The sequence below is a fragment of the Oncorhynchus mykiss genome, chromosome 7 (genome assembly GCF_057628025.1).
Source record: "Oncorhynchus mykiss isolate SJ-2025 chromosome 7, ASM5762802v1, whole genome shotgun sequence".
Classification (NCBI taxonomy): Eukaryota; Metazoa; Chordata; class Actinopteri; order Salmoniformes; family Salmonidae; genus Oncorhynchus; species Oncorhynchus mykiss.
This window is the reverse complement of record NC_143028.1, coordinates 69,562,920-69,575,929: the sequence shown is the minus strand read 5'-3', so window position 1 is coordinate 69,575,929 and position 13,010 is coordinate 69,562,920. Positions and strand designations below refer to the sequence as shown.

General features: G+C 43.4%; 1 protein-coding gene across 3 annotated transcripts in view; it reads right to left on the bottom strand.

Moving 5' to 3' along the window:
- Positions 1–13,010, bottom strand: part of LOC110528484 (pleckstrin homology domain-containing family G member 4B) — a 71,673-nt gene that overhangs the window by 44,114 nt on the left and 14,549 nt on the right. For all 3 annotated transcript variants that reach the window (XR_016497428.1, XM_021610585.3, XM_021610586.3), the window contains exons 2-5: positions 4,545–4,742; positions 2,064–3,663; positions 314–520; positions 13–136 (exon numbers count right to left, since the gene is read on the bottom strand). Coding sequence is in view for 2 of the 3 variants with exons in the window: in XM_021610585.3 (XP_021466260.2) it covers positions 13–136; positions 314–520; positions 2,064–3,663; positions 4,545–4,742 (2,129 nt within the window). In the remaining variant the exon portion in view is untranslated. The remainder of the gene's footprint in view (positions 1–12; positions 137–313; positions 521–2,063; positions 3,664–4,544; positions 4,743–13,010) is intronic.

Below are 13,010 nucleotides of genomic sequence, written 5' to 3'. Positions count from 1 at the left end.
GATTGGTATTACCTGGGGATGGAGTGGAGGTAGAGTAGCACTTTGCACACCTCATGGGCGTACAGCAGAGGAGATGTCCAGCCCTGTCTGTCCCCATGGACCTCCAGCACGGCCCTGCCCACCCTGTCTCTGCTCCCTGGAGGTTGAGGAGACAAGGGTGTCATGGAGAGGTTAGATGGAGAAAAGTGTGGACCAGGGTCGTATTCATAAGGGCAGACCGTAGCAACACGCTTTGCAACTGAAAACAAAAATGAGTGTTTGTTATTGGACAACTCTGGATAACACTAAACGCAATGCAGAACTAACACTGTACCTGGCAGACTGACAATGCCCAGGTGAAGCAGGCCGCTGATGCTTCTGAAAATGGAGTGTTGGGTGGAGGGAGATGGAGGAGAACTGGATACGAGGGAGGGGGGTTGGATGGGGGGAGCTGAGGGCTTCGTTTTTGGGCTCTGGGGTTTGGTGTCAGGTCTGTTGGGTGGTGCAATAGCCCGCGTTTCAACTTTGCCAGGCTGGGGATCTTGTGGTGAAAAGAAATGACAGATCATATGAATTTCAATTTAACAAGGAAGATAGTCACGGTTTGTGAAACACACAGGGTTGAAGAACAATGCTCTACTGTAAAGTCTTCCTTGTTGTTTCGAAGAAACAATAGATCAGCATTTTCAAAGCAATTCTGACACTATTCTGTACTGTATTCACTGTATATCCTGTTCAGTGACCTTTGGTCTTTTAGCACTGGGAGCATTTATTTTTTCAGAGATAAATCTCAATGGAGTCTTTCATGCAAACCTTAACCTTATGCATTTACGCAATTCACAGCCTTGCATTGGACATGCTCTCTCCCTGTAGCCAAACACTTTGAGGCTGTTAAGCCTGGCTTTGATTTCTAGCATTCTAACTTCTTCCAGAGCCAACAAAGGCTTGTCTGTGCTCCCTCTCCCTCACCAGACCAATAGTCTCTGACAAACATGTCTCCAGACCTCTGAGTGCCCTTGTGAGGGTGTAGGGAGGAAGTATGTAATAAGAAATAGGGACAGTGCACTCTCCTTCCTCCCTAGCTCACTGACAGTCCTCTGAGTGTCCCTGTGAGGGTGTAGGGAGGAAGTATGTAATAAGAAATGGGGACAGTGCACTCTCCTTCCTCCCTAGCTCACTGACAGTCCTCTGAGTGTCCCTGTGAGGGTGTAGGGAGGAAGTATGTAATAAGAAATGGGGACAGTGCACTCTCCTTCCTCCCTAGCTCACTGACAGTCCTCTGAGTGTCCTTGTTAGGGCCCTTGTGAGTGCTTAGGGAACAGGAACTGTTTCTCTCCATTAAAGGAATGCCGTGTTTACTACCATAGCCAATGGACACTGGCCTAATGGCCCCTTCTCAGAGTACAGACTTATTAGAGTTATTTCTGTCCTACTCCCTTGTTATTTGGAATGAAGTGATTGCAGCCATTCTGCCCAGGAGAACAGACCAGAGAGCAGGAGAGGGGAAATTGGACCCCCCCCCCCCCCCCCCCCCCATCATAGGGAGCCTCTTTATGGCATCCTCTGGCCTTTGACACAGCACACTCTCTTCAGTAGAAAGGGTCAATGTTGAGTTTAAATTAGTTGGTGTACACAGAGATGGTTTCAATGTCCATTTGAAACATGCACTTTTTATGAAGCAAGACAGTACGCTGAATGTGGTACAACAATACTATAGCCTAAATGTTGCAATTCTGTCTGTGGGGTATTTCGACCCTCGGGAAATACAAAACATTAATCTCACACAATAGCAGAGCAGTAAAAATCTACTGACACTGTATCTAGAATTCATTGCCAACTCAATGCAAGTATAGGCTCATTGAATTATAAATCTGTTGTTATCCCAAACAACATGAACGTCCCTTTAAACATGTTATTAAACGGTTCGTTCTCACAGCGGTCACAGATAGGGCATTCATATGTTGAAGTCATTCAGCTGTCAGACGAAACTGCCAGTTGTTTCATCTGAAAACTGATAACTCAGGAAATTTCATCTGACAAATGAGAGATGTTCTAATATGGATGCTGTACATAGTCACTATTACCTTTCTTGGCAGACTGCTGTCTGTCCAGCTTGGGGGACATCGGCCCAAAGGCCTTGCCTTTCTTACATTGCACCACCTGAGAACTGGGGGGAATCATCTCTGGGCAGATGTCACTGTGGCTCCTGTTGTTCAGTTTATGGACCAGAGGACTTCCTCTGGCCTTCTCAGACACGGTGGACAGTGACCTGGGCTTGGTTTTGTGTTTACCTATGGTTTTCACCGCCTCCGGGTTCCAAATTGGCTTGGAGGTGTAGTCACACTCGCATGCATCAACCATGACCGGGTGAGAGATTGCCGGAGGTAACGCTACCTTTGAGTCAGGTCCCGATTGATGGGCCATGTGGTGTGTCTGAAGATAGGGTTTCCCTTGGCACAGTTTATGGATGATTTGAGTTTCTATAGTATTTTTTCCTGGTTTGTGAGTTATGGCAGGTTCAATGGATTTGTGTGGTATGTGATTTAGGTCCAATGGGGGTTCTTTACCAAAGTGTCCATGTTGGTGTGGCTCGTGACCTACAATAGGCTCCTTACAGTGGTTACAGCACTCCCCGGGGTCCTGACCCGGACCTCTGGCGTGACCCCATAAGCCCATCTCCTCCCCTTCACAGGGGCCAGACTCCTCCAGAGCAGCTAGCAGACCTATGCTCCCCTTTTCAAAGGGAACTGGGTTGCGCAGAGCTGCCAGGTAGGAGTCCCTGTACCTGCATTTTAGTTCCTGTCCACTAGGCTCCTGACCTAGCCTCCTCTGGCTGCATGGCATGCAAGGCTCTTCTGAAAATCTGAGGCTGCGCCCACAGGGGGTGCTGTTCATGAGCGGTACAGGGGGAGGGGGCCTGACTGGTTTGAACAAAGGGGGAGTAGAAGAGTTGGGAGTCTTACTGCATCCCGTAAGAGACTCTTTCTTGTTTGCGAAATCCACTAAATCCACGTAGTCACCTTCGACCTCGCGGTAGTTCCGGCTGGTGTCCCAGGTGTTAGGCGACACCCAGCCCACAGGCTTGACTAGTGGCTTGGCACGCGGTTTGGGAACGGATTTTTCATGGTCCCCCTTGATTAGTTTCGAGGTACCATCCATGAGTCTCAAAGACACAGAGATCCCGTCCCTGGCAGGAAGGATCATGGTCTCTAGGGAAAGGGCGGAAGAAGTAGAGTCGGAAGAGGAGGGAATCTGCAACGGCGTTGGCTCAAACGGAACGTCACGGATAACACTTGGTGTAGTCATTGTCTTGGGCTTGTTCAGAAACTCTGGAATGGCAACTTGTGCCCAGGGCACCTTCATCACTCCCTGGTCGGTGGAAAGCAGGCAGCGGGACAGTGGGGTGCCATGGCGGCCGTCATTCACCTCTCTCAGCCAGTCAAGGGTGAAGATGCACGGGTAAGAGGTCTCGGGGATGGGGGTCTCCTCCACCTCACGGCAGCCCTCCTCCAAGAGACTTTTGAGAACGATGCGGGCTGCCTGTTCTCCAAAGGGCTCCACCTGCAGGTAAAAGTCTCCGGGGCGCAGCAAAAGAGGGTTGAGTGAGGCCAGCTGGATCACGGTCCTGTCGCGGAGGCATAGGGGCCAGCCCTCACAAAGGAAAAGCACATCCGAGTACGCAGCCTGGGGAGAGGAAGGGAGAGGTTGGAGAGGGAGGTAAATTGCATGGATTTACGATTTCTTAGGTCAGTATTTTTTCGACATTAATCCTGCGGTAGGACTGCACATTTTTTGTTCCAGCCCAGCAACAGCGTAACTCAACCAATTATCAACACCCTTGATCAGTTTAATCAGGTGTGTTAATGCTGTACTAGAAGAAAAAATACTAAATGATCCATCATTTAAATTCCCGGGGTGCCCACTAGGGGTGCACTTAAGCTATGTAACATGTGCCATGTGAGGAGACTAGAATCCTAAACAAAGCAGGCTTATGTCTACTTTAAATTGCATTTGACAGACTGGAATGCAATGAGGGAAGGATAGATTCACCATTAATTTCACCTCAAATTCACCTTTATGTCAGTACACTACTGAGCTGTGGTTATGGAAAACTGATTCTGGCCTAAACCAGACTGTTATTGAGCCTCCAATAAGACAAATGCCTGGTATTCTAGACTGTTTTCTTTTGTACAAAAAAAAAAACAATCAAATATAATCCTTTGCTGAGCGATGTCAGCTCAGTTGCGTATCTGGCTAGCAACCACAGAAAATAATAGAATTCGGAATTGATGAAGCATAAAGAACAGCTTGGATGTATCCCCTGATGGACAACTAAACCTTTTGTTGATCTTTTTTTGCTGAGATACAGTTAGAACCTCAGTTGTAAACCTGTGCGGTTTTACTGTTACTGTCAAGTTCCTCCATCTATTCTCTCTCTCTGTGTGTGCGTGTGTGTGTATGTGTCTGTCTGAGAGAGATAGAGAGGTGTGTGTGTTTTTGTGTGTCTATGTGTGTGTGTGTGTGTGTGTGTGTGTGTGTGTGTGCGTGTGTGTGTGTGTACTCACACACGCCGCCTGCTGCACGATCTCCAGGAGGTGTTTGGACGGGATGAGAAAGTCCAGCAGGCAGTGCAGCGCATCACCGCGGTATCGCTCCTCGATGGTCCTGAACAGCTGGCTGAGGACAGTGGGCGCTGTGGCCTCGAAGGGCGGGAACAGGGCCGACAGGGCACTCTGAATGGACGAGTCCAGGGATTCTGGATTCTAGTGAGGGAGAGCGATAGAGGAATGTTTTAGTTTCAAGTCAACTTCCACATCAACAAGATCAAACATCAAATTAATTTCATTTCACATTTATATAAGATTGGAACGCATGACCAAAGAGTGAATGATAATGCAATTGTACCCTGACCCTTTTCATTGCAGCCATTGGAATGCAATGCAGGTATGTTTGCCAGAGTGAAAATCCCCAAACTATGTGAATAGTTTCAGAGGTGAGTGTATATTTTGACCTCCACTAGTGTTGACAGCGCCGGTTTGTTTGAAGAAAGTCCACATAACCGTAGAACGTCCAAAAAGATAGATAATCTGTAAAGGTAAAGCCACAGGACCGATATCTTTCTTGGCTTTTACCGCTGCTCTGGGCCCTCTGGAATGCAATATCACTTGAGAGTCAGCAACCCAAAAATGTTGAACTTTGAAGTAAACTGTATGGATATTTAGGGGAATTGTAGCCTCTAGTTGTGTCTTCATATTCAGCATAATCATCAACATCGTCAAAACATGATTGGAACGCTGAAAAGAAGGAACAATGCCCCAAAGCCAAAACATTCCTCTAAAATGTAATCATTTCACTCTCTGACTTCATTTTTAGTTTCAGGGAAATATTTTGTTTTGTTTGAGTGGGGAACTAAACTAATCAGAAAGCCTTTGGCATGCTCTGGATATGCTTAGCTCTGTGTTTCATGTCCTTCCAAAATGCACCTAATTTAAGCTGGTACTCTTCAAGCAGGGGAAGAGTCATGGTCTGCGTGAGAGAACAAAGAAATGTATGTTCTCCTTCACATCACAGGTCCCCATAGAGAAGAAGTTGTGTAAACGGACACCATTGTGCACTAGCGTCAAGCATGATGGTAGTTTTACTACATACAGTATATGCTATGCTACATATGTCTGTTTTAGATAGTCACGGCAATAAGAACTAGGCCACATTTATCCAGGGTTGTGCTCTGCTTTCTGCTCCTTGGACCACCTGTGGAGAATAGTACAAACTAAACACACAGAAGCAAATGGGGGAGTTTAAAAGGGATATTGCACGCCAAAATCAAAGTTTGTTAGACATTGTCCCACCTGAGAAAGTAGTATACTGTCAAGTAGTCCCGAATGTGGTGATGCTTTCCATTGTGTACAGCAGTGGTTCCCAACCAGGGGTACTAGGAACCCTGCGGGTACTTGGCCTATCCACAGACGGTACTTGAGAAGACTAATTTACCAGCATACTGGTAAAATGCATACTAGGGGGTACTTCAGGGATACTCCAGGCAGAGCAAAATTCAGTTGCAGTACAGTACATTAAGTCAAAAAGATTGGGAACCACTGGTGTAGAGGATAGCCATATACATTTAGATAGACAAGGAACGTTCAAGTGTTTTTCTATCACAACATTATCTTTGAACTTACTCTGACGATATTCTGTGGAGTTCGTCCTTCAGCTGGTCGAAATTTGGGACGAAAGTATTATTAAACTGACTTCAAAATGTAGGTTTCGGTGTGTGGCATTCAAGATCTGTTTGTGCATAACCTAAGGCACGTGCACAAGACGGAAGTACATGCACATGCAGGTGTTTACATTGTTTTGTGCATGCGACAGGTGATTGGGGCGACAGGGTAGCCTAGTGGTTAGAGCGTTGGACTAGTAACCGGAAGGTTGCGAGTTCAAACCCCCGAGCTGACAAGGTACAAATCTGTCGTTCTGCCCCTGAACAGGCAGTTAACCCACTGTTCCCAGGCCGTCATTGAAAATAAGAATTTGTTCTTAACTGACTTGCCTGGTAAAATATTTTTTTTTTTTTTAAATCGACATTTCAACTCCTGCGCCAGTAATCATTTCATTGGGTATTTTGCCTCAAAGGTCGACCAGCTGAATTTTATTCAACATTCTGGCTTTTAAGGAAACTTACCAAGTTTTTGCAGTGCTTTGTTTCAGACTGTATACCAAGAATTGGTATAACAGTCTTATTTATTAGTCAAATGTCAAGATAAATTCAGTACCACAATGTTGAAAAACATGGGAAAAACATTTGATTTTGGAGTGTAATGTCCCTTTAGGTTGTGTGACACTGATAGGGAAATATACATTGACTTCTCTAACTCTACACATATACAGGGCCTTCAGGAGGTATTCACACCCCTTAACTTTAGGCACGTTTTGTTGTGTTACAGCTTGAACTTAAAATTTGATTTTTTGTGGGAATGACATTTGTTGTCGCTGGCCTACACATGATACCACATAATATCAAAGTGGAATTATGTTTAGAATTGTTTTCTCCTCAAATGAATATAAATGAAAAGCTGAAATATCTAGAGTCGATAAGTATTCAACCCCTTTCTTATGGCGAGCCTAAATATGTTCAGGAGTACAAATTTGCTTAACGAGTCACATAAGAAGCTGGATGGACTCACTCTGTGCAATAATAGTGTTTGGTGAATTTATTAATTACACTTTGGATGGTGTATCAATACACCGTCACTACAAATATACAGGCATCCTTCCTAACTCAGTTGCTGGAGAGGAATGAAAACCTCTCAGGTGACCAATGGTGACTTTAAAACTGTTACAGAGTTTAATAGCTGTGATAGGAGAAACAACATTGTAGTTACTCCACAATACTAACCTAATTAACAGAGTGAAAAGAAGAAATCTTGTACAGAATAAAAAATATTCCAAAACATTCCTTCTGTTTGCGACAAGGCACTAAAGTAATACTGCAGAAAATGTGGCAAAGCAATAAACTTTTTGTCCTGAATACAAAGTGTTATGTTTGGGTCAAATCCAACACACCACACTACTGAGTACCACCCTCCATATTTTAAAGCATAGTGGTGGCTGCATCATGTTATGGGTACGCTTGTAATCGTTAAGGACCAGAGAGTTTTTCAGGATAAAAAAGAAACGAATGGAGCTAATCACAGGCAAAATCCTAGAGGAAAACCTGGTTTTTGTGAGGATTCGTGAACATGCTACCTGAAAACAGTTACCTGGAAATTACATGGATTTTCAAGACTGGATTCCTATTTCATCTGAATGCAGCTGAGCTCTAGATCTGTAGGTCTGTCATGTGTATTTGACTTGAATATGCTATTGGCTTTGTCTAGGACTGAGAGAGAACTCGCATGTTTTGCACAGTCAGTTGGCAGCTTTGGTCCACCTTTCAGACTTGCACAGTGTACTGTATATTGGATTGGATAGGATATCTCAGCACAAAGATGCAGAAAAAGCATGCTAGCTCTCACAGTCGGTTCAAAGTTCCCCTCTGTGTTGATCTCCAATCCCGCAATGACTGTTTTTAGACCTGACCTGATTTAGCTCTCTGGCTTAGCCAAGGCCACTGGGAGGTCTAGGGTAAACAGGCCTCCAACATCTTCAAAGGCCTCACACTGGCTGAGGGAGAGACACGCTAACATAATATATGCCAGATGACTCAAAAGATATGCTAAATGCTAATGTATGATAACCTGCTAATGCACTTCCCTCATGAGCAAAACACACTGGGGAGGCAGGCTAGCCTAGTGGTTAGAGCGTTGGACTAGTAACCAAAAGGTTGTAAGTTCAAACCCCCGAGCTGACAAGGTACAAATCTGTTCTTCTGCTCCTGAACAGGCAGTTAACCCACTGCTGTCATTGAAAATAAGAATTTGTTCTTAACTGACTTGCCTGGTTAAATAACTAATAATTAACAACACTGTGCATTATACAACAGCATTTCAGAATCCATTCTGGCACAGTGCTCAAATGTTTTGTTCTGTTTCAAATAATAAGCGCCAAGTTCCTGATCAGGTTTGTTAGTGCTGGGCTCAAACAAACATGCCTTAGGAATCATCTAAAAAACACAGTTCTACTTTGACCATTATGTTAATGTAGGTCGAGGGTTGGCTTTGCAGTTGTGCTCACATTATTAGTACATTACACCAACAGGACGTGGATAATAAAATACAATAATAACACTTATGGTTGTATTGAACCTCCATCGATAGTTTACTAATTACATGAAATCTTTGTGTCTGTTAGAAAGATTACGTCCTCAACTGAAAGGAATGCTTATTTCTGCTAATTGTGCACATCTGTTACAATACATCAGGAGTTGAAGAACAGAACTGCCTTTGAGGCCGGTCATCCGATGTTAATGTATAACAGCTGTGAATGAGTCATCATTCAAGAATGACTTCTACTATATGTCCACTGACCTAGACTTAGCGCCATGTTCAATAAAAAAGTACTCTGAAGTTATACCAGACTGAGCCAGCACATTGTCCTATATTTGCTGCTAGACAGTCTTTCCATTATTTGTCCCCTATGGGTTCAGGACAAAATTAAGCAAAAATGTACACAAACAAGACACACGTGCGTTTAAAACAATTATCAAATCGGTATATCAGTACTCTTGCGAAGGCCTTCCCATTCAACCCTGCTGAGGTCAATACTTTTTTACCAGAAATAAAACTATAGACTGCGGCTTTAAATGGCCACTGCAGTTCCTGATTTGGCCTCGCTCATTAAGAAACGCTAGCGGCCATGACTGAAGCCAAACGAGAGCTGTCTTGGGGGTGTAGTTTGATGTGGGTGTGTTATGTTTGTATATCATGCCCTGGTAGGTACTGTTGTTGGTCCCTCCTGGGTCACCGTAGCAACAATATAGCCACTTCCTCAAAGTAATCACTTCCTTAAAATAGTCAGAAATAATCTAAAATAAATCAAGAAATGACATTTTTTGCCAAGGAGGTCTTAGTCGCACAATTTTACATCCAGCTAAGGTGTTTGGTGTAGTATTTCTCAAGTTTAAAAAATGTGCATGAAAAACTAGTCTGCATACAGTCTATCGAGTTGGGAAATCGCTCAGGGCTTATTTCTGAGAACAATAACATGTCTACAACATCATCATTTGCAGCTGTCAAATTACTGTAAATAACGCACAAGCTACACACTGTTTATCACTGCCCAAAATCACTTGTTAGTTAAGTTCTGGTAACACTTTATTTATTTTAAGGGTCTGTAACAACCATTAATAAGGCATTTACAAACAGAATGCTCACCATTTATATTAGTAAATGTTAATAAGCTAGTTAATTCAAAAATATATTAAAAAATGTATTTTCCCATAAATATCTGTTGCGTTATGCTAATTAGTGTCAGTTGATGACAATTCTCCCGGATCCGGGAGCGGTAGTTCCAAGAGGTTAAATATCCTGTGTATGTTATTTAACCTTTATTTAACAAGGCAAGTCAGTTAAGAACAAATTCTTATTTTTAATGATGGCCTACCCCGGCCAAACCCTAACCTGGGCGACACTGGGCCAATTGTGCACCGCCCTATGGGACTCCCAATCACGGCCGGTTGTGATACAGCCTGGAATCGATCCAGGGTCTGTAGCGACACCTCTAGCACTGAGATGCAGTACCTTAGACCATTGTGCCACAAGGGCACCAGGTACTGCTGGAATGTCTACCAATGGCATGCCCATCTTTTTATGAGAAATTACACTGGTCACTCAAAACAGTATTTATAAAGCATTAATAGCTCACACTAATGATAAGTAAATGGTTTATACATGTGGGAGCAATGATTCATAAATGGTGAACACAGACTTTATAAATACTGGCAACACTTTACTAGACATCAAGCGTCATAGCACGTTATGACACAGTCATAACCATGTCATAATATGTCAGAACAGCTGACAAAACACTGTCATGACACATATATTTAGACCTGTTGTGACATAAATTGCGTTATTTTATGGCTGTTAATGACAACTACTGTACATAGAGTGGAAAAACCAACAAAACCTACTATGGTAGTAGTGGCTGGTTATGACACCTACATAAGTGTGGAAACCCACAAAACCAACCACACAAGGCAAAACATTCCATTACACCATAGCCTACGTGTCAATGGTATATTTATGTTATATATACAGTACCAGTCAAAATTTGGACTCACCAACTCATTCAAGGGTTTTTTATTTAATTTAACTATTTTCTACATTGTAGGATAATAGCGAAGACATCAAAACTATAAAATAACACATATAGAATCATGTACTAACCAAAAAAAGTGTTAAACAAATCTAAACATATTTTATATTTGATATTCTTCAAAGTAGCCACCCTTTGCCTTGATGACAGCTTTGCACACTCTTGGCATTCTCTCAACCAGCTTCATGACCTGGAATATATTTCAATTAACAGGTGTGCCTTGTTAAAAGTTAATTTGTGGAATTTCTTTCCTTCTTAATGCGTTTGAGCCAATCAGTTGTATTGTGACAAGATAGGGGTGGTATACAGAAGACAGCCCTATTTGGTAAAATACCAAGTCCATATTATGGCAAGAACAGCTCAAAAAAGCAAAGAGAAACAGCAGTCCATCATTACTTTAAGACATGAAGGTCAGTCAATCTGGAACACTTCAAGTGCAGTCACAACAACCATCAAGTCGCTATGATGAAACTGGCTCCCATGAGGACCGCCACAGGAGAGGAAGACCCAGAGTTGCCTCTGCTGCAGAGGATAAGTTCATTAGTGTTACCAGCCTCAGAAATTGCAGCCCAAATAAATGCTTCACATAGTTCAAGAAACACACATTGTGTTGGTCCTCGCTACATATTAGTCGCCAGACCCACTGTTGTTGTCTGTTCACACTGCTTGTCCTTGAGTCCAAATTTGAGATTTTTGGTTCCAACTGCCGTGTCTTTGTGAGACGGAGAGTAGGTGAACGGATGATCTCCACATGTGTGGTTCCCACCATAAAGCAGGGAGTAGGAGGTGTGATGGTGTGGGGGTGCTTTGCTGGTGACACTCTCTGTGATTTATTTAGAATTCAAGGCACACTTAACCAGCATGGCTACCACAGCGTTCTGCAGCAATACGCCATCCAATCTGGCTTGAGCTTAGTGGGACTATCATTTGTTTTTCAACAGGACAATGACACAAAACATCCCCAGGCTGTGCAAAGGCTATTTGACCAAGCAGGAGAGTGATGGAGTGCTGCATCAGATGACCTGGCCTCCACAATCACCTGACCTCAGCCCAATTGAGATGTTTTGGGATGAGTTGGACCGCAGAGTGAAGAAAAGGCAGCAAACCGGGGCTCAGCATATGTGGGAACTCCTTCAAGACTGTTGGAAAAGCATTCCAGGTGAAACTGGTTGAGAGAATGCCAAGAGTGTGCAAAGCTGTCATCAAGGCCAAGGGTGGCTACTTTGAAGAATCTCAAATATAAAATATATTTTGATTTGTTTATCGCTTTTTTGGCTAACTAATGTTAATGATTCCATATGTGTAATTTCATAGTTTTGATGTCTTCACTATTGTTTTACAAAGTAGAAAATAGTAAAATAAGGAAAAAAACCCTTGAATGAATAGGTGTGTCCAAACTTTTGACTGGTACTGTGTACAGTATATATACAGTTGAAGTTGGAAGTTTACAGTCAACAATTTCTAAGATTTTACTGAGATTTTACTGAGTTACAATTCATATAAGGAAATCATGAGGAAATCATAAATTCTTTTGGCCCTAATCTATGGATTTCACATGACTGGGCAGGGGTGCAGCCATGGGTGGGCCTGTGAGCTCATAGGCCCACCCAATTGGCAGCCAGTCCCACCCACTGGGGAACAAGGCCCAGCCAATCAGAATTTGTTTTTCCCAAGAAAAATACTTTATTACAGACAGAAATACATATCAAACATCTCCAATCCAAAATCAAATCTAGAGTCGGCTTTCTATTCCGCAACAAAGCCTCCTTCACTCACGCCGCCAAACTTACCCTAGTAAAACTGAGTATCCTACCGATCCTCGACTTCGGCAATGTCATCTACAAAATAGCGTCCAATTCTCTACTCAGCAAACTGGATGCAGTTTATCACAGTGCCATCCGTTTTGTTAATAAAGCACCTTATACCACCCACCACTGCGACCTGTATGCTCTAGTCGGTTGGTCCTCGCTACATATTAGTCGCCAGACCCACTGGCTCCAGGTCATCTACAAGTCCATGCTAGGTAAAGCTCCGCCTTATCTCAGTTCACTGGTCACGATGGCAACACCCACCCGTAGCACACGCTCCAGCAGGTGTATCTCACTGATCATCCTTAAAGCCAACACCTCATTTGGCAGCCTTTCCTTCCAGTTCCCTGCTGCCTGTGACTGGAACGAATTGCAAAAATCGCTGAAGTTGGAGACTTTTATCTCCCTCACCAACTTTAAATATCTGCTATCTAAAGCAGCTAACCGATCACTGCAGCTGTCCATTGTTAA